The 26,590-nt window shown below is 34.2% G+C and overlaps 3 protein-coding genes across 4 annotated transcripts; all 3 read right to left on the bottom strand.

Annotated features, from left to right (window-relative positions):
* Window positions 1–509: 509 nt before the first annotated feature.
* LOC123218809 (nudix hydrolase 3) lies at window positions 510–18,584 on the bottom strand. Of its 2 annotated transcripts, none has more exons than XM_044640447.1 (21): window positions 18,434–18,584; window positions 17,474–17,653; window positions 16,217–16,294; window positions 15,240–15,336; window positions 14,319–14,452; window positions 13,913–13,994; window positions 13,007–13,093; window positions 10,608–10,714; window positions 10,303–10,474; window positions 9,902–10,155; window positions 9,712–9,793; window positions 6,470–6,535; window positions 6,180–6,257; window positions 6,001–6,096; window positions 5,191–5,297; window positions 4,873–5,041; window positions 2,859–2,942; window positions 1,995–2,089; window positions 1,821–1,911; window positions 1,600–1,746; window positions 510–776 (listed from the first exon to the last, which is right to left on the bottom strand). In XM_044640447.1, exons 1-21 carry the CDS (start codon window positions 18,511–18,513, stop codon window positions 723–725), a joined length of 2,340 nt encoding a protein of 779 aa, XP_044496382.1. In that variant the 5' UTR covers window positions 18,514–18,584; the 3' UTR covers window positions 510–722. The 2 variants fall into 2 exon arrangements, with proteins under 2 accessions (XP_044496382.1, XP_044496383.1); XM_044640448.1 differs by having other exon boundaries at window positions 18,317–18,454.
* An 835-nt stretch (window positions 18,585–19,419) lies between these two features.
* Window positions 19,420–19,926, bottom strand: LOC123218001. The gene has a single exon (XM_044639146.1). The coding sequence runs from the start codon at window positions 19,891–19,893 to the stop codon at window positions 19,612–19,614; it is 282 nt and encodes a 93-aa protein (XP_044495081.1). The 5' UTR covers window positions 19,894–19,926; the 3' UTR covers window positions 19,420–19,611.
* Window positions 19,927–22,975: 3,049 nt separating this feature from the next.
* On the bottom strand, window positions 22,976–26,590 carry LOC123218115 (kanadaptin-like). Its single transcript, XM_044639344.1, has 7 exons — window positions 26,169–26,590; window positions 25,787–25,872; window positions 25,570–25,649; window positions 24,967–25,022; window positions 23,941–23,989; window positions 23,471–23,566; window positions 22,976–23,391 (listed from the first exon to the last, which is right to left on the bottom strand). Exons 1-7 carry the CDS (start codon window positions 26,468–26,470, stop codon window positions 23,113–23,115), a joined length of 948 nt encoding a protein of 315 aa, XP_044495279.1. The 5' UTR covers window positions 26,471–26,590; the 3' UTR covers window positions 22,976–23,112.

Below are 26,590 nucleotides of genomic sequence, written 5' to 3'. Positions count from 1 at the left end.
CAGTGCATATATTGCATTACCTTGTATAAACTTATCTATATTTTCACTATATTTATAGGTAAATGTTACAACAAATAGTGCAGGTCTTTTCTTTTCTGATTTATGATATTTTTACTTTTATAATACTTTTTTTAAAGTAATTCAAATTAAAATTTTACAAACGTAACGAAATATTAACAATATCATATCTTAAGTAAAAAGATTATTAACATTGTACCGAGCCTAAGCTGGGTATTCCAACTTCGATCAACCAGATATTTCATGGGGTTTCTCTAAGAGAAACCGAACAGATAAGAAAATGGCGCCAGTGTTTGTATGCCTTAATGCAATTCAATTTTAAATTTATATATTAATTATATAAAAATATTTTAAATATTATTTTTTATATTTATTTGAATAATTTATTGATTCTATCACTAGTCAATTGGACTAACCATCGGTTGAATTAGACTGAATTCTCCACTGGGTTAACATCCAACACAAATCTAAAAACCTAATGCACAAGAGTATTCTATGAAAAACCTCCTTATAAATAAGGAAAATAATTTGAGGATGCAAACAAGAATTCATTCAGACCAAAATAAAACTCAACTTTTATTCATTTCAATTTGTGAAAAAAAAAACCAAAAATGTTAAATTATTGCCAATCAAACCAAATCGGTGACATTTAATTGCATCCAGTGTATTTATTTGCTGTCACCTAAAACCAAATCACTTCTCTTTCACTTGAATAATTCATTGGCTAGGGGAAATGTGGGAGCAATATCCACAGGAACCTGGAAAAAAAAGAGAAAATTAGCAGCATAATTAGCAAATCCATGTAAACGGATAACACGTACGGAGAAATTTCTGTAATCACAAAATTATTTAGTTAATTAGAAATTATTCGACATTCAAAAAGAAAATGGGCAATTTATTTAGTTTTCTGAAAAAATATTCCAAAATCTAGATGCCGCTGATCCGACCAACAATTGAATAAGTGTTTAAAGCCAGAGTTTGATCATATGGAAGATTTATTGAGCATTAAAGTGAGGTTTTCAAAGTACATTTATTGAAGGATGATTGTGAATTTAAGAGGAAATTTCGTGGGCTCTCGGGGATTCTTCGCTAATGCTATGCGTTCAAAATTACGAAACTCTAGCAATTTTACAAAATATTTAAAAGCCAGTCAAGCTCCAAAATGATCCTAACTCTTCTCCATGTCATGTCAGAACTGTTCTATTTTTATTTTGCTTTCTTCCCTCTCTGGTGCACTTTTATTGAAATGAGAAAGTTATCCCAAAATATCAATTGTTATATACAGCCATAGTTCAATGCATCTAATTATTTCAATACTAAGCAATTCAATAACAGAAAAAAGTCAACGTCTTAAGATCTAAATGATGTGCTCCCTAAGATTATCTTTTACAAGAGTGTCATCAAGGTTCAGTAGAAACACCCAACATTGTTGCTTCTAAAATGTAAATTGATTTCTAGTCCTAGTAAATATGCAATCATGATGGATAATCTTATACATTGTCCAGTTCTAATTCAGTATAAATATAAAAATTTGCAACTAAATAAACAAACTAACAGGTGACGGAATTTCACAGCTCGTACCTGAATGTTTTCTAATTTTTGCAACGCAACTGTTAACGGCTTTGTCATTGTACAATATTTCTGAAGAAGCAAACTTGCGGCCTCTTTGTCACCTCTTGCTTGTATTGTGAGTATTTCCGTACTAAGGCTCTCAACTGCTCCTTCAACCTTCAGAATAAAACAAAGTTGGCTTTATTTTTCTGAAGTAAATCCATAAATGAAGTGAAATTTGAAGACTTTACCTTATCAAAATCAACAGAAAAGGTATCATCTGAATGCAAAATAAAGGCCTCTTTCTCCAATAACCAGTTAAACTGCAATGCTTGTCCTTTTCTGACATTAATTAATGGATAGAGAAAAATTATTGACATTAACATCAAAACGTGGATTGAAGGAATTCTGAATAAATCATTTACCCGTGAGCTTCCTCTAAGCCAAACCGTATAGAGCGGAAGCATCCTGCTAGGAAAGAGACATACATAGACTCTACCAAACTCTTTGAAAGTAAATTCTGCGCTCCATGGACGGATTCATAGGAGAAAGGTGAGAGATTAAATAATTAGACAATAAGACTCTAATATCCAAATCTGATGGTTTGCAAATCATCATAATTAACTAATATAGATTCTTCCATGTGATATAGGCCCAGATAGAGAATTAAAAATTGAACTACTTGCATTGCTGAGAGAACTTCATAGATGTATGAGCAATCAATGGATGAAAGTTCACTTAATATCTTTTCAAAATAACAACAAAATAATTATGGTTTATGTAAGAACTCCATATTTGATATTCAATATAAATCACAGTAAAGCATTTGAAGTTTTCCAGCATGAATATTACATGTCATAACATTGTATAATATGAAGGACCTAATGATAGAGATACTAGAAGTTGTAATGGAGTAAATCAATGATGCAGAGCCAAGGAAACTCTTCAAAATCTGTTTTTAAATATACCGGATATGGTAGAGGTATTTTCTGAGTTTCCATTAAAAAAGAATGACTAATTAGGCAGCAGCCTCCTGCTGAGGTTATTGCCAATTTAAACAGTTACTTGCTTATTAGCTCCTTGTAAGACACAAGTTATTAGCTTCATAAACTAGCTGTTACAGTAATTCCTCTATTGGTTACTCCTTTGAGAGATTATTTATAGGGATATAACTTCTACGCTTGGGAAAGCTTTTTAGGAACATGTTAGTCTGCAGTGCCTATCTCTGTCATAAAATGTGATATCATATGGATGCATCCCTTAGAAGTGATGCATATTTAGTTACTTACCAGGCCAATTAGAAACTTCAGTGCCCAAAGACCAACTATATCGGCTTTTGCTTCCTCCAGAGCTGAGTGTAGTTCTTCCAATTCCTGCTCAAAGAATAGGAAGAGAGATAAAGATTTATACTAAAATGCTAATCAACCGATCCAACAATTTAAGCTTATTGGTAAGGCTTGACAGTAATATAAAAGCTCTAAGACACCTGATGGTGGAGAGAGAGTCAGAATGAATAGAGTATTTCCAGCAATGTCTGAGAATTTCTTGTTCTCTTTTTCATTAATCTCTTTCATAGTTTTAGGTTGAATTTTATATACAAGGAGGATAATCCAAACTGAAATTTCAGACAACCCAGCCGCCTAAATTAATGGTAGTCATATAAGTTACAGAAGACAACATTCCTAGGACACAACTAGATCACCTACACTCTCCTGTCATAGCCTACAACAACCAATACTCCCCCTCAGGATGGACCATACATATTTCTCATGCCCATCTTGCAAACACAATCATGAAAACATTTTGAGTTTAGATTTTTAGTGAAAAAAACAGCTAGTTGCCGCCTAGACTTTACAAATGGAATGCACAAGTGTCCCCCAGTGAATTTTTTATTGATGAAGCGTCTGTCAATCTCAATATGTTTAGTCCTATAATGTTGAACTTAATTATTAGCAATATTAATGGCCTCCTTGTTATCACAATAGTGTAAGAGTCTTCCTACCTTAGGCTCAATTCTTCCATCAATTTTTCCAGCACAACAAATCACATACACCCAATGTCATGGCTCTATACTCAGCTTCAGTATTAGATCTTGCAACAACAAATTGTTTTTTACATCCCTATGTAACAACATTGCCTCCAATTATAGTGCAATACTAGAAAGTTGATCTTTTATCATCGAGTGAGTTGGCCCTGTCCACATCAGAGTATCATTCTATTCTTAGGTGTCCATGCCTAGTGAATAACAACCCCTTCTAGGTGTTGAGTGGTCCTCAGCTCTTGCATAAAGCGACTAACCATTCCCCCAGTATATGCTATGTCTGAAAGAGTATGGGACAGATAAATCAGTTTTCCCACTAGCCATTGGTATTTTCCTTCTATCCACCTTCTCACTTTCAATTTTCTTGAGCTGGTGAATGGCTTCAATGGGAGTTTCAATTGGTTCTATCCACCTTCTCACTTTCAATTTTCTTGAGCTGGTGAATGGCTTCAATGGGAGTTTCAATTGGTTTGCACCCTAACAAATCGGTCCCTTCGAGGTCTATAACATACTTCCTTTGGGTATAAAAATCCCTTTTGCAACAAGCCTCGCCTTAAACTTTTCAACACTCCCACCAGCTTTGCGTTTTATTGTAACTACCTACTTATACCGAGTGTTTTTTTTTTTTCCCTTCTGGAAAAGTAGGGAGATTCCATACGTCACTTTCCGTTAAGGCTTCCATTTCTTCAACCATGGCTTCCTTCCACGTCGGATGTCCTATAGCATGCCTCCAATTTGTAGGAATACCAATAGAAGACAAAGAGGACAAGACACTCCCACCAGCTTTACTTTTTATATCCTTTTTTTGTTCGCTTTTTCATTAATCTCTTTCATAGATACAGGTTGAATTTTATATACTAGAACACACTTAGATCACCTACACTACTGTCACAGCCTACAACAATTTATTCAACTATAACCACAATAGTAAACTATAAGATATTTAATTAACACATTAAGGAATACTCAAACTGCAAAGATAATGGTGCATGCTTTAATACAAAAAATAAAATAAAATCCATAGAGCTATATGTAAGAACCCACCAGCATCAATAATGTGGACGGTCTACTTTTTTAGTATTGTTATTAATGCTGGAATAAATTAATTGGCACTAAATACATGTATACATGCTAGTATCTCAGTGTCAAACTATTGCTCTATGATGAGATCCATAACATGTCCCAAACTAACACAGAAAAATACATGAACCAGACGTGTAGTTAATAATGTAGAATGGCACCAAAAAAATTATGCAACTAACCAGTCTCACAGTAGATTCTCGACCATCTGGAAGTCTTATGGTATGAGGCCCAATGCCATGGCAGCACTCATGGCAAATAGTGTGAGTGAAGAAAGAATCGAAATCTACAAGTCTCCGCTGTTCCTCTTTGACACATACATCAGCTATAGGCTGAAGGATATGCTTGAACCTGGTTAGAAAACAGGTCAAACAATTAAAAGATTTATCCGCCAAGATCAGAACATGAACACAACTTCAGAAGAAGCAAGAAACAATGGCCATATACATGAAAGAAACTTCAACATGAAAATTTTAGATAGTTTAAAAAATGAACTGTACTTTGCTTCCGAAACATTCTTAAGCATAACCATTGATGTTCCTCGATCCTTCACTATATGTTCATCATTTGGCAAATTGAAAGCAACAGTTTGAGGACCTTTCACATCCTGATGTGAAGTAAATTAATCCACCCCAAGCGATTTTCCCAGCAAGATCAAATGCATATAATGTGAAGGAAAATGGATATTAGTGAATTTACAGAAGGCAACAAATTCTAAACTGCATTTCTCTAAATACAATAATAAACTATAACTAAAAAACTTGATTACCATTCAACCCAAATAATTCAACTAGAACTGTTTGGATCAAATCTAAATCACATAATCAGAATACATTAGGTTTAAAGTCAGACGTAGAAATAACCTATTAGTTGAAAATTTGACAGTGCAAAGTGAACACGTGTATGAATGTAAAGAGGACTGTAAGAAGATGTAAACAAGATATTGTTCAATTCCCAAACATGGTTAAGACTAGTTTAAAATTTGAGTATGAATTAGGACAGCATGTGTTCCTCTGTGTATATACCTACAGGGAGAGTACAAGGTTCTAGGATAATGCTGTTTCAAAACTGACATGTCATTTTGAAGCACAAAAAGATATAAATATATTATTAGAAATTAGAACATGCATTGAAAAATTGAGCAACCATGTGCCTGCATCGTTTGAGAGGGAGAGAGAGAGCAAAACTTTCTGCAAAGGGTTTCATATTGAGTACTGTTAAAACACTAAAAACGATGCAAATTGAGATTTCAATCCTTTGCTAGTGAACCAGATGCAATACTCATTAGAGAATTTCTACAGATCACTTACCCCTGCATTATAAACAAGCTGAATAACACGTATAGGAGCAGCAATAACATCTTTTGATTTATAAGCATCATCCATAGGTAAATTTTCTTCCAAAACCTAGTAAAAGAACAATATTTATCAGAAACAGTAGGAATTTACATTAATTATGTTACCACTGATATCTGACTTCATAAGAGTACCTGCAAATTATCACCAAATAGTTTAAGTTGGGCTGTCGCTTCGTCATCCCGAACTCCCACAAATGCTTCAAATGTAGCCTTAAACATAATGCAACATATTAAGCAATCATTACACGGAAAGCTTAAGCTGATATATTACATTTAACATAATTACTTAAGTGACCACTTTTTCTTGGATCAATCATGGCACTCTTTTTAATTTTTTTCTACTGTTCTAGATTGGAAGAAGACCATGGCAAAGGCACTGCACTTAGGCTGCAATTAAACTGGGTGCATTATAAAAATTTTACCTTGTACCCAAAAGTTGTATCTTCATATGTTTCATATGGACCAATGGTCACATCCAGCTTAGAGTCCTACGCAAGCAAGATAGAGGGTCAAAAGTGTTTCAATGAGAATGATTCCAATCAAGCACAGTAGCTCTGAAACCAGGATTTTTTTTCGCTGTGATATAGATAAATTAACTTGGTCACTCTCCTCAAGCCTAATCTATCTGCTTTTTCAGCAATGAACCATATGATGCTGATAACAAGCAGATTTAAAACAGGGATAACTAAGCACCAAGCTTGATAATAGATATTATAGAAGTTACCAAACGAGAACAAAATATAAGGAAAACAAAAAGAGAAAAAAACAATTTAGTTTGATCAAATACAGAGGTTCATATTACTCTTAACCACCAAGACTGATGGCTTTCAATTCATTAATACAAGTGGAAGTGGCAACAAATTATTTGTAGAGGACTGTTAGAATCTCAAGTGCACAGTATGGGACTTGGATCCCACGTTGGAAAGTATAGACAATTAATGTGGGGTTTATATGGTTTTAGACTCTCCCATCTCAATAGCTAACTTTTGAAGTGTGGTTCTTCTAAGGTTTGTATCATTTGGTATCAGAGTCATCACCATATCTCTTAGTTGCAATCGTACGACACGGGTGGTGACGTCGGCATTACAGTATTCGCTCAGGGCTAGCTCACTTCTAAGGTTTGTATCATTTGGTATTAGAGTCATCACCATGTCTCTCAATTGCAATCGTATGACACGGGTAATAACACCAACATTACAGTATTTGCTTAGGGCTAGCAGTGAGCTAGCCTGCGTGGGCGTTGGGGCTACGGAACATGGTGGTATGTTAGGATCTCAAGTGCAAGATATGAGACTTGGATCTCACATTTAAAAATGAGCAACTAATGTGAGGTTTATATGGTTTTGGACTCTCCCATCTCAATAGCTAGCGTTTGAGGTGCGGTTCTCCTAAGGTTCGTATCAAAGACTCTGCCTATGTAAGCAAGTAGTGCAAGTATGATCAACAAATTACAACTCTAGTTAGCTTAGTTGAGCTAACAAGAGTATACAAACCTTTGGTAGTTCATTGTACATCCATTGTGTAAAGCTATCAATCCTTATTTGAAAATATCAGTTCTAACATAAGCTTTCAAATAAGCAAATTCACAATGCTCTTTTAAACAATACAGGAAGCCCCGATTTAAGATGAAAAAAAAATTAATTAAATAGGGATCTAATAAAAATTCTGTAAACTATGGACAATAACAAATCACAGAGAAATTTTCAACAGGGGGAGGAGCCTTTCCTTCACTAGTGCGGAACTCTCATCCATTATGAAGACATGATCTCTAGTCTATACTGCAACCACCCAGCAACTTGACCATTGATAAATAAACTAGTTCACTTATCAGATTTAACATTAATATATGACAGGATCAATGGATACATTATCTACCTACAAGTTGTGTGACTGTAACATCAATATATCAGTGGCCAATAGTCAGGAACAGTTAACTTATCAGATTTAACATTGAAATTGTCTTATACGTGCCAAAGTTAAAATGTAACCTGTTGTCTATTAATAAATTGACCAAAGACATGAACTACAAGGTAACGTTTTTTCCTTCTCATTTTGAATTTCAGGACCTGTCTTTGTGGAAGATGATTGGCAATGCTACGGAGAAAGATGGCCATCAATACATTTCAGGAACTTGCACTTCCCCTAGTCCTCGGTTATTCAACAAATTGCCACCCCAGTTTTCTCCATCTCAAAGCATTGTATTCTAATTGCTTTTCAATCTTCTATCCAGGTTTTTCATGCAGATAATGGTCAAGAGCATTTTTCAAATGACTTTACACATACCTGATTGACAGTGGCATATTCCATTAAAGCTCCTGTGCCCATACTCCTCAACAAAAAAGGGTGGTTGAAAGGAAAAACTGCTACTGCCTAAAAGTTGCCCATTCCATGATGTTTGCTAACTCAATGACAGATTCTTATTGGGGAGAAGCAATTCTTACAGCCCCTTATCTAATCAATCATCGCCTCTCTAAGATACTTGCATTTTGGACCGTGGACCGCCTTAAGTACCTTCACTATTTTCCTCATACTTGTATTCTTAATTCTCTCTCCTAACGTCTTTGTCGGCATCTTGTTCAATAATAATCATAAGGTTAACCATAGCAAACTTGATCCTAGAGCTTATCAAATGTGTATTTGTGGGCTACTTCCTAACATAAAAAGCTCATAAATTTTCTGTGTCTTATGATGTCTCTTTCCTCGAAGAGCCTTCAAGGGACGAAATCAAGTAAAGAAAGGCATTGGGATCCCACTATTTCACTTCCTATATCACTCCCAAATTCTTCATAGACATGACAACCATTAAATTGAGAATCTAAAGGCATAATAAAAGGTAGGTTTTGAGGTTAAGATGTCAGAAAACTGAGATACTTCCTAGGGATGAGGTAGGAAGGAGAAAAGAGGGAATTCTTATCTCTCGAAAGAAATATACCCTATATCTTTTTTAAGAGACACTTGTACATTAGAATGTAAACCAATGGGAACACCTCTAGAAAAGTTGGAAAAGACGAGAGGTTGAAAGCGATCCACCAGTTGATAAAGTACCAACAATTGCTTAAGCTGAATTACCTATCTTGCACCTATCCCGATATTGCACATGTTGTGAGTGTAGTGAGCCAGTTTGTGCACTCTCCTAGTCAAAAACACCTTAATGTAGCTAGTCAAAAACACCTTAATGTAGCAACTCAAATTCTAAGATATCTAAAAGGGGCACTGGACAATGGTTTCTGCTTTGGAAAAATGAAGAATGGGGAATTGTGGGGTATGCAAATGTGGACCTGGAAGGCTCCTATGAAGACAAGGGAATTGGGATTAGGATCATCTGACTTAGGAAATTGGCTATTTGTTGATTTGTTTTCTATTTATGTTCTAGTACTTCCTATATTCTAGTAGTCTAATATAAGAGACAATACTTACATATATTTCCCATTGAATAAAGAAGCAATAGGCGAGAATTTCTTCCAAAAATCTTCTCATTTTAGTATTTATGTGTCCCTTTGTGCGTTTGTGTCAAGTCTAAGAGGGTAAGAGAGATGCAGGTTAAACAAGCAAGGTAATCTTTTACATTTTATTGAATTTCAACATTGTTTTCATCTACCAAATGAGACACTGTGTATAACAAACAGTTTCATGAATATAAAACATTAATGTATAAACTGCTAACCAATTCCATCCAGGCTATATCGGATTCATAATAATCATTCGAAAGGAAGGCATCAGCTTTACTATGCAGCAACCTCTTCAAACTGTAGAAGATAAGAAAGGTTTCATCAAATCTCCACATATTGAAAGAGTTCTTAAAAACACATAAGAAAAGAATTAAGAAAAACAAAAAAATTCACAAAAACTATTACCTTAGTGAACTGGCTATATCCCCAGCTTTATGCAATAGTTCAGCAGCTCTTACAAGGTAAGGTTTATACTCTTCAGAATAAGGAACGCTATATAGGTCATGGGTGGAGCCAAGTAGATGATTTGTTACATCAACTCTATGATCAGATAAAGAAGAGCTTAAACTAAGTTCACTCTGCCTTTTGATGACAGTAAAAAAGCTTGTTGCCTCTTCTTGTTGTTTCTCTGATAGACTGCTCTTCCACAATTTAAATTCCTAGTTCATGAGAGAAGGTTATTGATTTTTGTGCTGGATTTAAGAGAATAATCATAAGGAAGACTATAGCAGCAAATTTTGCCATAATCAGACAAATATAACGTGAACCTATCTCAGATATGTTGCCATAAGCATATGATCCAATACCATTTTGTCCATGTCCGGAGGGTAAAAGTTGGCACCAGGAGGTTTTAGCATAGGAAATGCAGCTTTGTATCCCAGGCCCCTCCACCCGGTAATTGACTTTGTAGCATCAGGAAGAAACTTTACAGCCGAATCTGCTGTTGTCAAAAATGCCTCATTTTCATCAAGGCAGGACCTGTTCTTAGAGAAGAATTAATACTCTAAATCCATCCAAAATTTCTTCAAAATAGGTTTATCGAAAAATGAAAGTATTTTACCCTTAATCACACACAAAAAAGCATATAAAAGAGTTTTAGGAGAAAACTTACCATGGACTCTTATTAATCAAATAATACATCCACTTTAACTTGTCTAATTCTGATGAATTAGATTGCTTCTTCAACCAATCTCGTAGAACTGGATTGCTGTACCAAACCTTTAAAAAGAGAAAGAAAAGTTTATGTTAGCAAGACCATGCATTTTTAGAAAAGCTTCAATTATTCCAGCATAAAGAAATTCCCTGTATTACATTTCAAATAACCCAATTAAAAGAGAAACCTAATACATGCATAAAACTAGAGTTGAAAGAGTTAACTTTCCAATTTCTTGATGCAATATCTTTAACAGAGATATCACCTAATTCCTTGATGCCATAGGATGCCAATTAAAAGATATATTAATCTAAAGTGAGTTTATGATGCATAGTTAGACAAACTTTTCACTTCAACTCCTTCATTACAATTATTATTATCAAATATCTTTAATTTACAGGACGGTATTCCTTTACCAATAGCAATGAAAGTTAAGTCAATTTTGACAAGCAAAAAGTTCCCTCTGGAAATTTATCATCAGAACTGTGTAACAGATTGCTATGGTGATAAACACCTTTCTTACCCTTTACCCAGTGCATACCTTCCCTGGACATCACTTAAGATTAAGAATCTAGCATATCAACCCCTTGGAATTCTCCTTCTTAATTTACTTACCCTTGCTAAAAGAAGGGATGAGGAAGAAAAAATGTGGACTCCAGCTCAGCTACTTTTTCAAATAGATACAGAAGCATTGATAAATAAAAAAGACCTGTGTAGCAGAGTGCATAGATTCCTTTTACAAGGAGACTAAGCATATGTGAATTTTGTACCTAATAATATAGATATCTTTGATCGAGGTTCTTGCAAAAGAAGAAACCAGAGCAGGTTTAGTTAAACTATCTTTTATGCAGGTTCCACAACAACAAAAATTGTTTTAAGGGGCATGTATAATAATGACTGTTATTGAAGGACTTTCACAAGGAATGGGAAAAAACACAGAAGCAAAATGCCTGAAGAGCTCAATACTTTCTTTGCTAGCAATTCCAGGAAAACTATTTGAACAACATATATTTACAAACTAAATAGGAAAATGTTCCCCATTTTTAAGTAGCTTACAAATGATGGAAAATAATTCATATACAGCTTGTCTATAGCCATAAAGCAAATTAATAAATCAAATGTCAACTTCCATTGAAGATGTCAGGTACACTGAATTAAAAGCATATCGAAATTACTTTCATCCACCACATGTTTCTCCATCTTCATATACTACTTAATTAATAGAGTGTTTAATTATGGCCTTCACAGCTGCATTGGCTTTCTCTAACCATTAATCACCCTGTTGCGAAGTGTATGCTACTAGATTCAGATCCAAACTGGTGTTAATGTAAGGTGGACACAATAGTCATATTGACGAGGACGAGACCCCCAAATCATTGAAATGGATCACCCACAGAAATATAGCCAAATATTGTCCCTTCTTTTTCAAGTAACATGTATGATCAAGTATAACTAAATTTTGATGCTGGTCAAGAGATATGATGGTAAGCACATACTCATGTGTACCCCATCATGGTATATCATCATTGTGTATAGGAATTAGGATACTTAAAACTACAAGTAATTTTGGGACCATTTATAAGTCCAACGACTTCAAATAACCAGAGGTTAATATTCTGAAAAGCAAAAGCAGAGTTTTATTTTCTGCTTTATCTTGATAAGCTCTATGCCAGCAACCCAAAGCCACATGCGATAGAGGAACTTGTAAATGAACTCAAAGGCCAATCGCTCCTTCAAGTTCAACATTTAGCAGACCATGTCCTTAAACATATTTAAAGAAAAAAAAAATACTCCAAAGTATAAGCATTTTGCATTGTCCTTTTTCCCTTCTCATCAATGGACTCTTGACGTATACGAAGGAGTGCGGTCCATCCGATAAAATTCCTACCTCTCTATCTATCTTTGAGATGTTTGGATTTTTCAAAACTCAATGGACATGCAGAAGAGAAATGCTATCCCTACTCGAACCAAGACATAACTTTTACTTGTTCAAATAAAAAGTAGGGTGAAGCAGGGTCATGAACAACGAATCTCTTTATTTCCCCGATAATGAGATAAACCAAGACATGCCCAACTTGTATTTATATGCTGCATGAGACTGGCTTATAAAAGTGGAACTACCCTAACATTTTTCTGTCTAAAATAATTAGGGAAGGAGTCAAATATACTTTAGATCACATAAAAAGATCAATTTTGAAAGAATGTTCCACCTAACATGGAGCATATCAACAATGAAGTCTTCCACATGGCAGAATAGCACAGATCATGGAATCAACATAAGAAACACGTAGTATAATCACATGCACTGTTTATGCATCAAGAGTATCCATATATATATAGGCATGCATAAATACAACCTGCCAGTGAAAGATTTCATCCATAATTGTTGCAGCCTTAATAAGTAAACCCAGAGCCTCCTTGTCTGCATCTGAAAGCCCAGTCAACTGCATAAAGGGAGGAAAAGAAAATTTTAGCAGGACAACATTCACGCCAAAAAAATATAAGTTGCAGTACCATTATCAATAAAATATAAATTCTCTTTGAATAATAAAAATTGTTTATTTTTCTTGCATTTATTTTGGTCAAGTACGGTGAAATATCAATATTTAATATAATATTCTGGTACAAGGTACACAAGCTATATAGAAGCAGGTTGAAATTAAAAAAATAATAATAAAGAAAGTTGATTGATGAAATCAATTATAATCTGCAGAACTTATACCTCGATCAAATGCAATGTGAGAATTTTAAGATGTTACATATAGATTACTAGCCAATTCCCTATATCATCTGTGCCATCCGCTCATAAATTTTTCATTTTTATATTTCCAAAATGACAGTAAAAACTACAGAAACTTCCCAAAAAGATTCACCATCTCCCACTACCTCACAAGGAAATAAGAGCATAACAAAGACATTCATAAGTCCACAAACTGTAATCCGCATCTTTCAATAAATGAAAAAAAGTTTAATGGATGGTTCAATCATTCCCACCAACAACTAAACCCATCAGAAAAGCACTTCTACATTTGTGAACTCAAGTAGCAATGCACCATTCTTGTAGATTCAGCAGCAATTGTCCTTACAGTATGTCCCCAGTGAGAAATATAAAAGAAAGCCTTGAGGTGAAACAAAACACATATTATCACACCCCACATCAAAATTACTTTAAATCAACTGGAAGTAGAAGCTTGGAGATCATTAATTAGACAGACGCCATATAAGGCAAGAGAGAAAACCAGGGACAACAGAAAATTGACAACCTCTGCACTTAGGGTAACCGGAGCATATCGACGCAATTTCTTTTGTAGAGACAAACTGCGCTCCATGGTGTTCTCTTTGTACCTACATCAAATTTAAATAAAAGACATGGTTAGTAGGAAACACTTGGCTAGAGAAATTGGATATAGACAAGATGACAGCATTGACCAACTTCATTGTCCTATGCCAGAATATTAATCCACCAACATATATATTAGTAAGCCCAAGAGAAAACAAAAGTAAGATTTCAATGATGGCAGAACAAAACCAAGCCATGGTTTTCAAAAATTCTTATATGAAGAAACTTAGGTCCTTCAAATTCACTCACCATGGGATGGACAAGTTCAGTATTGACAATGAATTTGACACCGGAAAAATGGATTTTATCATGGTTTGCATATTGCATACCTTTGAGTAATTATATCAAAGAGTTGACCATATTGTCCATCAATGTCATAAGGGACATACTCAGGATCTTCTTTGGCAAGTAAGCTTCTATATTCCTCATAAGCAATATATTTTACAGCAGAAACCTCTGTTTCCTGTCCCAAAATTAAAGCAAAAACACATTCAGGTTCTCAAACAGTGTGACAACAGAAAGCACCAACTCATTATCATGTGAACAAACAGGCAGATGCAGCTTGACCAGTACTTTGCCTTGTTTAAGCCCCACTTTCTAAAATACACCAGGTGCCACAACTGATTAGAAATTACAAACCAAGATCAATTGATGCTGGGCAAGCCCACAAGAGTGGGAGAAGTTGTACTCAAGCAAAGCAATAGTGACTTAGAATTGCAGGAGAAATTTAAAATTAATTTTTTTTAAATCCTTTAGGAAGTCTGAATAAAATCACTCCATATGGCCAAACCATTTTTTAGAGGAATTTTCGTGTTCCTATAGCAATAATTTTATTTTTTTCATAATTATTGCGCAAGTGCGAGTGTATAGATTATTGTGCAAGTAAAAGAAGTTGCATTGCCAATTTTAGTTTTAGGTTGGTTAGGACAAATGCTGTAACAAGCGGCTAAGAAATACACAACTAATGAACTTAAGTAAATAAATTTAATAGAAAATCAATTCCAAGAGACACTAAAGCAATCCATGCATGCAATAACTATTGATCCCAAAAGCCAACCTATGATGTTCTGATGCTGCTCAACAGAAAATGAAAAAGAAGAAAAAAAAAAAGGAGTGAATCAACTGTTGAATTGAAATGACAGTGTTAATTCTACCAAAGTTGAAGAAATCCATTTATACAGGAATCAAATTCAAATTATTGCATCAAGAGTGATGATATGTCAACTGATAAAAATTATTGCACTCCTAACCTGAAGCGTAAAGGCCTCCAAAGGAATTGGATCTAGAGTTGTTATGAGATAAACGTCATTATATTCATTATTGATGAACTTCCCATCATTAATGACACTGCATTTAAATGTAAAAGAAATCAAGCACAAAAACAGTTTTAGGTCTTCATAATCCAGATCAACTAAAAACACTTTTGAGTTTAGAATAAACACAAAAATCAGTATATAACTAAAACATCAGGGGATATGAGCCATAAAGCCAAACAAATTAGTCAAAGTAAATAGATTGCAAAAGCAAATACAAGAACAGATATGTCATAGTAGATTAGTACTTACCCCAGACTAGCAATAAACTAATTTAGAACTAAAAGTATTTTTTCCAATATCTTTAAAACTTATGTTACAGTAAGAACTACACTATTCTGACACTTTTTTTAGAGGGAAACAGCCTAGTGTTTTGTGTTCAACTGTTTCAAGTGCACATGCCAAGGCACACGAGGCATCTTTAAAGTCCAGCAAATGTTAAATGTTGATTAGGTGTTTGACATTTTAGTGTTGTACAAGAGAATTTTGTTACTCTTTAAATTGACAAAGCTCTCATTGTTTGATCTATTAATTAAATACAAACAGGTCATCCTTTTCAATAATATTCCACCAATTTTAGGCAAGAAGAGATGCCTAAGTTGATTCAAACTCAATTTCAAGCCACACAGGACCACTTCCTCTTTCCACCTTCAAATTTTTTAAATACTTCATTCAGTAATTAATCACTATTGTGATGAAGAAATGGATGCTTTTTTTCCATTTCTTTTCATATTTTCCCCCAAAAAGAACTCAAGAGAAAAAGGCTCCATGACTTCACTGAGAAGACGAGGAGAAGGCTACTGGCCTTGACAATAATGGAAAAAGGACATTACCTAGTACGCCTCATAAAGGCCACTAAATATGAGAACATATACATAAGTGCCATACAATATGAAGGGGTTCCATATACTGACCACTCTTGGAGAAAAACAAAAATCAACTCAAATGCATCTTTAGGAAGGTTTACACCAAGCTCTTCATGAAGCTCCCTCCTGATTGCAAAGAACACCAGGTTTCATTAGCAAGCATTACTATTTAGCAGAAAATTTTAAAACCAGAACCAGCACAAAGGAAAAACTGTGTCAAATCTATGTCATGCAAGAATAAAAAAATAAATGAAAGAAATTCAGGAGTGGAAAAAAAGAAGAAGAGAAGTCTATTCTATCAATCTCTGAAGCACCACCAATAATCATTTAAAGGTGCATTTTGTTTATACAAAGTTTGAGAACTAAATCATGTTTGACATAAAAGAGAATCAGTTAATATAAAAATTATTTCTTAAGAGCTTCAGCATAGGAAAAGGAATTTTAAAAAGGATCAGCTTCCAGTAGCCATCATTAGCATCAAAAAGATCATAATAGATATCACAGAAAAAGGGACTACTAAAAATCTACTACTCTAAAACCAGCATCAGAAAGTATAAAGGATAAAATATTATGATGGCATGTCCAGCTCCTCCTTGATACCTTGGGCACCTCAGAAAATTAACAAATGGTAAAGAATTTATCTGGTTAAAAATTTAAAAAAGTAGATAATTATTGATTCAATCACCCCTCCCTCGCTCTACTGCATTACATTGATCATATACATTGTTAAATGGTACAAAGAGCAAGAAACGTGTATCTTCCAACAACTCGAAGGAGGCTATTGGATGATCACATAGTACTGGCCAACTATTGAAACAGAGAGACTTTGCAAACTATATTGGAAAGAAATCTCAAACCAATATAAAATGAACCAAGGTGACTCATATAACTACAAAATTTATACAAGCAGGTGTCCTGTGGTCATGCAGTCTCTGTTGCAAAAATTCTCTAAAAAAAAGCATATGTAGATGCCCCAGGGATCACAGTCATCCTAGTGTACCACCAATGCCTCCTAAAATCCAACACAAGCAGTGGTAGACTGATGGAAGAAAACATCTAGTATAATGCTTCACTAACTCTTTAAACAAAAATGGTAATTTATGTGCCATAAAAATATAGAAGAGTAATCAAACAGAAAAGACACAGGAACAATATTATATAGAAAAACAGTAGTTTCTCCATAGTGCTAACAAGGCATAAAGAAGAAAGATCCAGAAAAAAAAACACAAAAAGGGTAAAAAAAAACAAGTCTATCATTAACTAGCATCAAGAGAAATCCATATTGTCAAGAATAGATTCCGTAACTGGGCTGTTATAAGTGATGAATCACCAGCTGCTATATGTCCAGCACTTGAGATATCCCACAACCCCGGCCATGAATCTTTACAGTCAGCACGTCGTTGGAGAAGTAGCTCCTGTGTACTCTCAGCAAAAATCCACACATGGACAGCTCGATGGTAATCTCCATCTCGATGAACATCTACCCTGAATGGACAGCAAAATTATTTTTAAACAAGCAAATTTAGAAACACACAATAATTAGACTAATATTAATACATAGAGCATTTTGTTACAGCTGAAAACCACAAAGTATCAGACATTCTGTTATATATCACATATCAAAACCAATGCACAAAAATAAAGGCAATGCAGCATTCTCAGAAGATGATAAAGCTTTACAATATGCCAGTAAGATTAACAATTAGCCAACAACAAAATACCAATGCTTAGAGTTCAATCTTGAAACAAATATTAGAGAGAACAGATAATTTATAAACAACCAGTGCCATATTTAACAGAGAAACATCAATTTAACAAATGATGCTATAAAATTAAATATGCTAGCTAAGAGGGGAAAAAATAACAATATTGAGAACAATTTTCAAAACTGTTGACAAATTCACAAAGTATATAGATAACAGAGAAAACATTTCATCAAATTAAAACAAGTTTTCCTCAAAAATAATCCTCCTTTAACACAAGTCAAATCAAATTCACATAACGAAATTTGTAGTATAAAATCACTGACTTCATTATTAAATTCATCATATATACAGAGACTTCTGAAGAGAAATCATCAAAACGAGGCTATGGACTTCAATTGGAAACTGGCTGAAACTGATGGATGTCTTAAGAAGAAATTATTACCGGTCTAAAAGGGAAAACACCGCTGAATATAATTCACTAAACATCGTTTGGACGAGTTGCAACCTGAGTATATTCATCTATGCAAAGAATGAGAAAATAGTAACGGAGGAGACATGCCTGGTCTTAGAAAGGCCAGTTTTCTGACCAGTTTTAGTGAGAACATCGAGATGCTCTTCTTGTACGTAAGTCTCCGCCATTGCTACGCAATCTCTGATTCACTGAACTCTTTCTTACCACTCTTGACTTGATGAGCTCTAACTTTACAGCCTTATATATGGTTGTTCAGTTTGGGGAAAAAATTCTAACGTTGAAACAAATTAAAATCAGGCCCGCGGACCTGCAGCCCGAATCTGTACACAACAAACAAAATTAAAAAAAAAAAACCCCCGACAGAGTGGTGTGAATGGCAAAAAGAGTATGTCCAAAAAATAAGAATTTGGACTCAAAAGTCAAATTCACTGGTAGTATATCAAAATTATATTTTTAATTGGTCTAATTTAATAATTATAAGATTAATAATTGAACTTGAAATTTTAATCTACTTGCTGTAATTAATTATGTAATAAAAAATAATCTAATTCAAATATTATTCATGCTAAAAAAAAAAAAATTAAATGTTAGCTTGAGAGCCATTGAACAACCCCTGTCAACCCAATTAGGGTTAGATTCAAATAAAACAGAATTTAAGCTCATCAAGTTTGCTTTAAAGGAGTTCAAATTCGAATTTAAATTGAGTTTTTAACTTAACTTATTATTAAAACAACGTTATTTTGTATCAAAATTTTTAAACTTACAAGTTTAACTATCTGAACACCCTAAAACTCAAATTCAAAAACATTAAATTTTCAAACTTGAATTTAAACTTGTTTTAGACTCATTCGAACCTAATTCAAGCTCGAACAAACTCAGTTCCAAATAAACCCAATAACAGGGACAATAATGTGGATTTTTTTAAAACTTTTTTTGTTTTTTTAAAATGCATATGTATACACAACCTAAATTTTACACTAAAAATTAACATAAATTAACAAGTAATATTATGACAATTACAAGAAGGTTCTAACTCCACTAACAAAATTTCATTATACTATCATTAAGAAAAATTACCAAAACCACAAAAAATAATCATTGATATATAGACTACAACTTCCAAAACAAATTCTTATACAATCAATCATAAACACCACCAAGTTGAACCACAATTTAATGTGACCACATAACATTCTTCAATTTTCCGACCCTCCCAAAATTGAAATTTAACATAAAAAACAATGAGTTGGGTTGTGAACTATATGCTAAAAAAATTTCAGTTTGCCCTTTGAGACAGAGGTCTTCACATGCTCTAATTGACATTGAGCTCTCTGAGCTCCAGTTAATCCGGTACATGACTCTGTGGCACCTAGAGTGACAGCAAAATAGAGATATACAGTACAAAGAAATCCCAAGAGGGCCAGTGCTGTCAAGAGGAAACGATGCCTCTGGAGGAGTGTTGACCAACTTCCCAATTCATCTCGAGGAAATTGCCTCTTGAATGACGCTGACCTCCTTTGAGGAGATAAAATGGTTTCAAGAACCATTCTTGTTTTGTTTGCTAAACTTCCACAGCCAACCTGAAATTTGCATGGTTTTAATTTTATGGCTCAATTCAAGGATATCTCTGAGATGATTTGGAATGGGAAAAGGGGAAATGATGGAAAGAAAATAGAGTATGGTATTCTAAAGTTATAAAGGTGGATAATTAAATATGAAAATGCTTTTAGATTTACAATGATTAGAAAACTCTTCACACATTTGAAAGGGGTAGCAAAACTAACAGAGATCAATAGAATTTTACTTCAATAACAATCAAAATCATATTCACAGTAAGCAAGCCATCAACGTTTCAGATGAATTAAAAATCTATCAATAAATAATCTTCAATGATGTTGCATCAAAAGGTAAAACCTTCCCAACTAAAAGAGATTGTCTGCCATAAACTTTTAAAAAGAAAAAAAGAACTTAAACTAAGAGGAAAAAGCAAAGTATGAAAGAGTTTGCTTTTTAATACTCGAAACAAATAATTTTTTTAATAATAATAATTGATATTTTTATTATTATTTATGGTTAATGGTCAATCACAATCATCATATTTACACAACACAATAGAAAGAATAAGCTACTGACTATAGATTCTCATACATCCCAGTAATTTTTTCAAAATTCGTCACAACCCCCTACTGACACACACCAAAACCATTCACAATCATCTAGAGTATATCAACAAGCTAACTGCCACTTAGCCACAACTAAAGTAACAGATACCAAGTAATTCAAATACTATTGGTCACTGAAACCAAGGTCCTATGAGAGATTGACAACTGCATCATACTTACTAAGAACCAAATTCTGAAACCACAGCAAAGGCTACGGGACAAAGGAGAGGAAAAAAAAAATCCAAAAGTGGACACAGTCAAACCAATATTGCAAAAGAAAAGAAAAACAACAAACTACATTCAGTTCTGAATTCTCAACAAATTAACATGAGCAGATTATTTTTTTAAAAGAAAATTTGGTATTAAATACAGGCATATTTGTGATCTAAACAAGAAATTCAAATCAACAGTTCATCTAATGGACGAGAAGGAAACACTTCATCTTTTACAATTCCCAGAATCTTGCTAAATAGAGATTATTGACTATCAAATGAACAGAATGAACATATTGATAAAGGCACCTCAAAATTGGCGCTAAACAGCACTGCAGTTGAACTAAAAAACACCCAAAAGAGTCTACTCCTTTGTTCACATAATTGTTGTATTATTTGTTGTGTTAAAGAGATATTTCACACAGAAAAACAGAGATCATTTGTTTTTAGTGAAAACACAAAGAGGCCATGAAGAAAGTAAAACAGAAAAACAGAAAAATGGAAAAACTAATTCATCAACAGAAACAAAATTCATAGGCCACACAAATTAACTCAGATAAACACCCCGTACTCTACATTCCAAACTTTCAAGCCCCACTACGTAGTTTTACATCCCAAAACCTCCAGCACGATTAGAAGAAACTTTAAAATCTAAACTAACTGGTGCCCACATTTCTCTTTTACCTTTTCATATCCCTCCAAATGACCCCAATCCTCCTAATCCCCAATCTTAACCATGGTACAGAAACGATTTGATTCCAAGACCTCCATCACATAACCCATTAATCTAGAATGACAAGAACCATATAAAAAATTATATAAACACATGTCACCGGTTCAGCTTCATAAACTCAGATCTTCTACCCATTCTTGTAAACACATGCATCAAATGCTCAATTAGCTCATCACTAATATATTTCACCAAACAAAATATCAAATCTCCATTGATGTTACCGTTCTTTAATTCTTATTCTACCCATCTAATCCATTCGAAACTTACATTTCAACAACCGGGTTAGCAATTTATTAATCATATTCAAACAAATCAAGATCTCCTCAAATCCACACGCCATTTACAGCAGAAAAAAAAATCATGAATAGTCAGATCTGAACAAATAACCAAAAAGAGAAATCACTTACAGTTGAAGGAAAAAGACGAAGCTGACGGGAGTAGTGGTTTACTACTTCAACCTTTGGTTAAAAAAACTAGTTAGGTTCGTTTCTACGTCTATATATATAAAGTTCTCGTGCCTCGGCGCCTGAACTGCGGTTATTTGCGATACATTTGGGCGAACGGGAGCTTTTAAAGGAAATAAAAATAAAATAAAATAAAAAAGATTCCGCGGAGTGAGGCGCTAATGCGTGTGAAAAACACTAGTTATAAATTTGGGGAAATTTTTGTACTTTCTCCTTGTTTCCTTGCACCATTGAAGACAGAGGGGACAGTTCGCAATACACATCGGTGGGCTATGCTAGGTTCTAACTGGTGCAGTCTGTTGTACAGTGTCAAGCCCGTTGCATCAAATAATTTTTTTCTTAATTTTTCAAAATTTTAAAACCTTTTCTTTTCGCAGGCCGGCCAACGGGCCTCTTATCCTAAAGCTCCAAGCATAATTCGCAGCTAACACAATTCACAGATTATGGGTCATAACCCCACGGAGCTCGCTTTTTTTTTGTCCGAGCTAAGCTGGCCCACGACCCAACCTGACCATTTGGACATGTCTAGTTTCAGATATGATTGGATAACATGACAAATGATATATGAAAAATTAGGATTGAATTAAGGTTTTTTTTTTTTTTAATGTGAAATTTGATTTAAATTGTATACAGGTCAACCCATTTGCTAATCGGATAACATTCGAGTTGATCTTTTACAATCTGAACATGACCTGCATGTATGTATGTAAATTAATTGAGTTAGAATTATAATAATTTTATTTATTTTGACAGAATAAATTATTTTATATTAAAACGGATCAAACAAGTTAAACCAGATTGTGTCATATCAACCCATTCATACAACCGAACTTCAACCAAGTCCTACTCAATATAAGTTAAATATTTGCATAAACATCCAAAAGCTTAAACTTAATAGAGAATTGAGGCTTCTACTATGCCAACCTAGCACAATTTCGTCCTTCCAGATTATAGATTTTGGGTTTGATGTAGTTCTTGAAATACTTCCCAACCTAGACTGTTTCTCAAACTCCATCTTCCAAATTAGTCAGTTCTTATAATTTCCAGAAAGCCTATCATTTTCTACATAAAATCTTCTCTAGTATTTCATTGATTTAAAGTTCACGAAATTTATTTACATGTAAAACAGATAACAACAATGTTTTATTGGGACTAAAATGTACAAAATCATTTCGAGCATCATCGAAAGCTTGATTCATGAAGATGAAGGCAGATGTTGCTGTTGATACACGGACTGAATTTTGGATTCTAGCAGAGAAATATATTTATCAAGCATCGAAATCACAACTTCAAATTGCGTTACTTGTTGCTCAATTGAATCAATCTGTTGAACATACTCATCAAAGCTCCCGCTTTTTGATTTCAACTGCTCCACAAAAACCCTTAACCCTGCAGCCACATCACCGAACCCTTTGTACTCATCTGCCACTCTCATATTCATCTTCTCCAAAAGTTCTAACGTATTGTTTGTCCCCTAAAACAATATCAATGTATTAAATTAGGGTTTGATTTCATATATATATATATATTAAAAAGCTATGTTGAGATCTGACCTGGAGTTCAGATTTGACCATGGTGGATATGCTGGTGAAGAGAGTATTCAATGACTCTGCCAGCTCATCTCCTGCCTTTGATTCGAGCTCCTCCTTCTACGTAAATTACAACAGAATTTTTAGACAATTAGATCAAGATACCTACAGTGGTTGAGATTGCATGTAACATACAAAATTCTTCAGGTGCGATAACTATGTATGTTAATTTTCATCTTATCTTCTAAATATGCTTTGGTCAACTAGCTTGAAACAGTAAAACCGTGTCGCATTTTGTGGAAAAAGTATGGCGCCATTGATCCATTCTATAAATATTTGATTGAGTGATCTATGCTCAATAAGGGGTAATTGAAAATAAATGAAACAGAAGTTACTCCAGAACTAAGTAATTCCAAAATTTATAAGTAAAATCTGGAGCTGGATTTTTGTATCATATCAATCCACTAGATAAATTATTGTCAAAGAAATCTTACTGGTGGCATCAAGTCAGATGGTCCTTGAAAAATGTACAATTGAGAAGACCTGTGAAAGAATAATACAAACAATAAAACACAACTACAAATATCAGTATGTAAGTTGGAAAAACTGTGAGCATTTACAGGTAATATCCACATTTTTTCTTTTAAGATATTTGACATACAACCAATAACCTAATAGAGTCAAATCAGAAAAAAAAAAAGCTTCTATCACATACCATGATAACACTAAGCTGGGCAATTACAACAAATCTAATGTGGTGATAACAAAGAATCAACAAAATAACACCATTACTGCAGTAAGGTTAACTTTACAGATGAAATAATAACGGAAATAAAAAAATAACAAGGCTTGTCAGAGTTTTAAAGTCTTGTATCAGCATTATAGATCAACCACATAGCAGTTGACATAGCAGTTGACAGAAATCAGTGCTAACGGCCACCCACTCATAAGTTGATACAATAAAAAAATGTTTTAAGTGCTTTTACTCTAATGTCAGGCCCATGTGTTAGCTTGAAATCTTTAAAATTTTTTTTTTACGTGGCCAATAAGGAAGTAGCTGCGACTTTCTTAGACCAGACAACAATTCGGTAACTTTATATCTATCATCTAGAAAGTTAAATTGCTTCTTAAACAAACTAGCTAATAGACAGCATAAGTTAGCAGTCTCCCTCATGCAAACACATCACCAGTTTTGAGCTGTTAGTATGGAATTCTTTATGAGCTGTCTGCAAGCTAGCTGCTTCTAAGGAGCTAAGCTACCAGCTTAACAAGTATAATAGTAAGATTATCTCCATAGAGTCATCAAGATACTTCTTAGTAGGACTAGTACACACATAACATTTTAGAATTCCTAGCAAATAAAGCATAATCTACTATAATAATTAGATACCTAGCTGAAAATCAGACTAATCAAGAGAAACACAAATATTACGTAAGGAGTGTATAGTGACCTGAAAATATGGACAAGTAAAACGTAGACAAGGATATCATATCACAAAGTCACATTATATTTCACTTACTGGCCAAAACGAATAACATCACCAACATGTAGGTCCACATAAACCCTTTTCTGTACCTGTTAATGTAGGAAAATCAGACGACAAATTTTATTATACTAGTTAAAAACAAAGAAAAATGCATTACAGATTGACAAGCATTCATATTTAATAAAAATGCAGATATGAGTTTACAGGAAAGACCATTTACATGGACTAAGATAGTGTCAAACAAGTATGAATTTGATAAAATGGATAAGTTATCATTATGATGCCATTTGTGTGCATTCATTCCCAAGTGAATTTAAATGAATGGAAAGCTAAAATTAATAAAATCTCAAAAGATTTATAGAGATGCAATGGTTTGAAACTCCTAATTCAAACCACTAAAGTATAAATATTAGCACAAGTCAAGGTTGAAATAGCTTTTGAAATCCTATGGTATATTTTCGCGCATAACTTGAAGTGTAAATGAAAAATATTTGCATCACAACCAACGGAAATTGAATAAAAACATTCCAGTAAAAAGTGGAAGATTCACCTACCTCTAAACATTTGAAACATGCAACACAATTACACAGTTCTAAAAACAAAACAACAAGCAAAAACAAAACGGAATTATGATACCGGCTTATCGTTAATAAAAGTTCCATGCGTACTGCCAACGTCATACAGATATGCATCTCCACTTCTCTTAAACTGAATAACTGATAATTTAGGAACAAGGGATTAAGTTAGAGTAGTTTAAATAACCAATGGAAGCCCACTTAGACATATATTCTTGGGTAACAAAGCTTGAACTGATCGCATAGCAAAGAAGAAAATCAAAATAAAAAATAATCACCTGCATGAAAGCGAGAAATAGTATGATGCTCAAGAACAAAATCACAGAGGTCTACATGTCCAAACATATAAGCCCCCTTCTTGTACCTGAACAACAATAATATCAAACCCTTTAACAATCAAGAGAAAAGATAAGATGTCTCGACGCAAATCCTGGTAATGTTAACAGGAAAAACAGTTATTCGAATATACAACTCCATTTTTCTTAATCTCAACATTGTGACCAATTTCATATTGTCTAACTCGTACTTCAACATTTAACATCAAGTCAGTAACAAAAACGAATTACAACACTACATTACTTTAATCATGCACAACTATACTCTACAGGAAAATAAACTAAAGATCGTTTCATAAATTTAATAAAATGAAAATAAACTTACACGTCGAATTGATCAACTATGGAGCCATCATTGAGGACCTCGAAGTAGAATTTGTGACACGGGGGTCCACTCCATTCAGGAATCTTGTAAGGCACGGAGCTATGCTGAGTGCCGGGATTTGATTGATCTTGTTGCTGAGTATCGACAGAGGTTTCAGAAATCGGCTCACGGTTAGGGGTCTTCGGAGGAGACGGGGCCACAGGGACCTTCGTAGTCGTCGCCGTCGTCGTTGAAGTTGAAGAGGTGGCGGGTTCCTCGGCTGGGAGTTCGGACGACAGAGGAGGCACGGTGGTTGTCGTCATATTGTCAAAAAATTGAACGAAGAACTGCGTCAGACTGGCTTCAGTGCCAGCAGAAGGCCATTTTACAAACCGGCGAAACGGCGGGTCCGGTCATATATGGACTGGGCCGGATCATACCTG

The sequence above is a fragment of the Mangifera indica genome, chromosome 6 (assembly GCF_011075055.1).
Source record: "Mangifera indica cultivar Alphonso chromosome 6, CATAS_Mindica_2.1, whole genome shotgun sequence".
Taxonomy (NCBI): Eukaryota; Viridiplantae; Streptophyta; class Magnoliopsida; order Sapindales; family Anacardiaceae; genus Mangifera; species Mangifera indica.
The sequence above is the reverse complement of the archived record's forward strand: the minus strand, read 5'-3'. Positions and strand labels throughout refer to the sequence as shown.

What these genes read in the sequence shown, in the direction of transcription:
- LOC123218809 (XM_044640447.1), bottom strand. Translation starts at nt 18,513, where the DNA reads ATGGCGGAGACTTACGTACAAGAAGAGCATCTCGATGTTCTCACTAAA. An exon ending in TATTTGGTGATAATTTGCAG is followed by an intron (nt 6,097 to 6,179) that starts GTACTCTTATGA and finishes TTCTTTTACTAG; the next exon opens with GTTTTGGAAGAAAATTTACC. An exon ending in TTTCTGTTGATTTTGATAAG is followed by an intron (nt 1,747 to 1,820) that starts GTAAAGTCTTCA and finishes TTTATTCTGAAG; the next exon opens with GTTGAAGGAGCAGTTGAGAG.
- LOC123218001 (XM_044639146.1), bottom strand. Translation starts at nt 19,893, where the DNA reads ATGGTTCTTGAAACCATTTTATCTCCTCAAAGGAGGTCAGCGTCATTC.
- LOC123218115 (XM_044639344.1), bottom strand. Translation starts at nt 26,470, where the DNA reads ATGACGACAACCACCGTGCCTCCTCTGTCGTCCGAACTCCCAGCCGAG. An exon ending in TATTTCTCGCTTTCATGCAG is followed by an intron (nt 25,650 to 25,786) that starts GTGATTATTTTT and finishes CTAAATTATCAG; the next exon opens with TTATTCAGTTTAAGAGAAGT. An exon ending in CTTTTATTAACGATAAGCCG is followed by an intron (nt 25,023 to 25,569) that starts GTATCATAATTC and finishes CTACATTAACAG; the next exon opens with GTACAGAAAAGGGTTTATGT.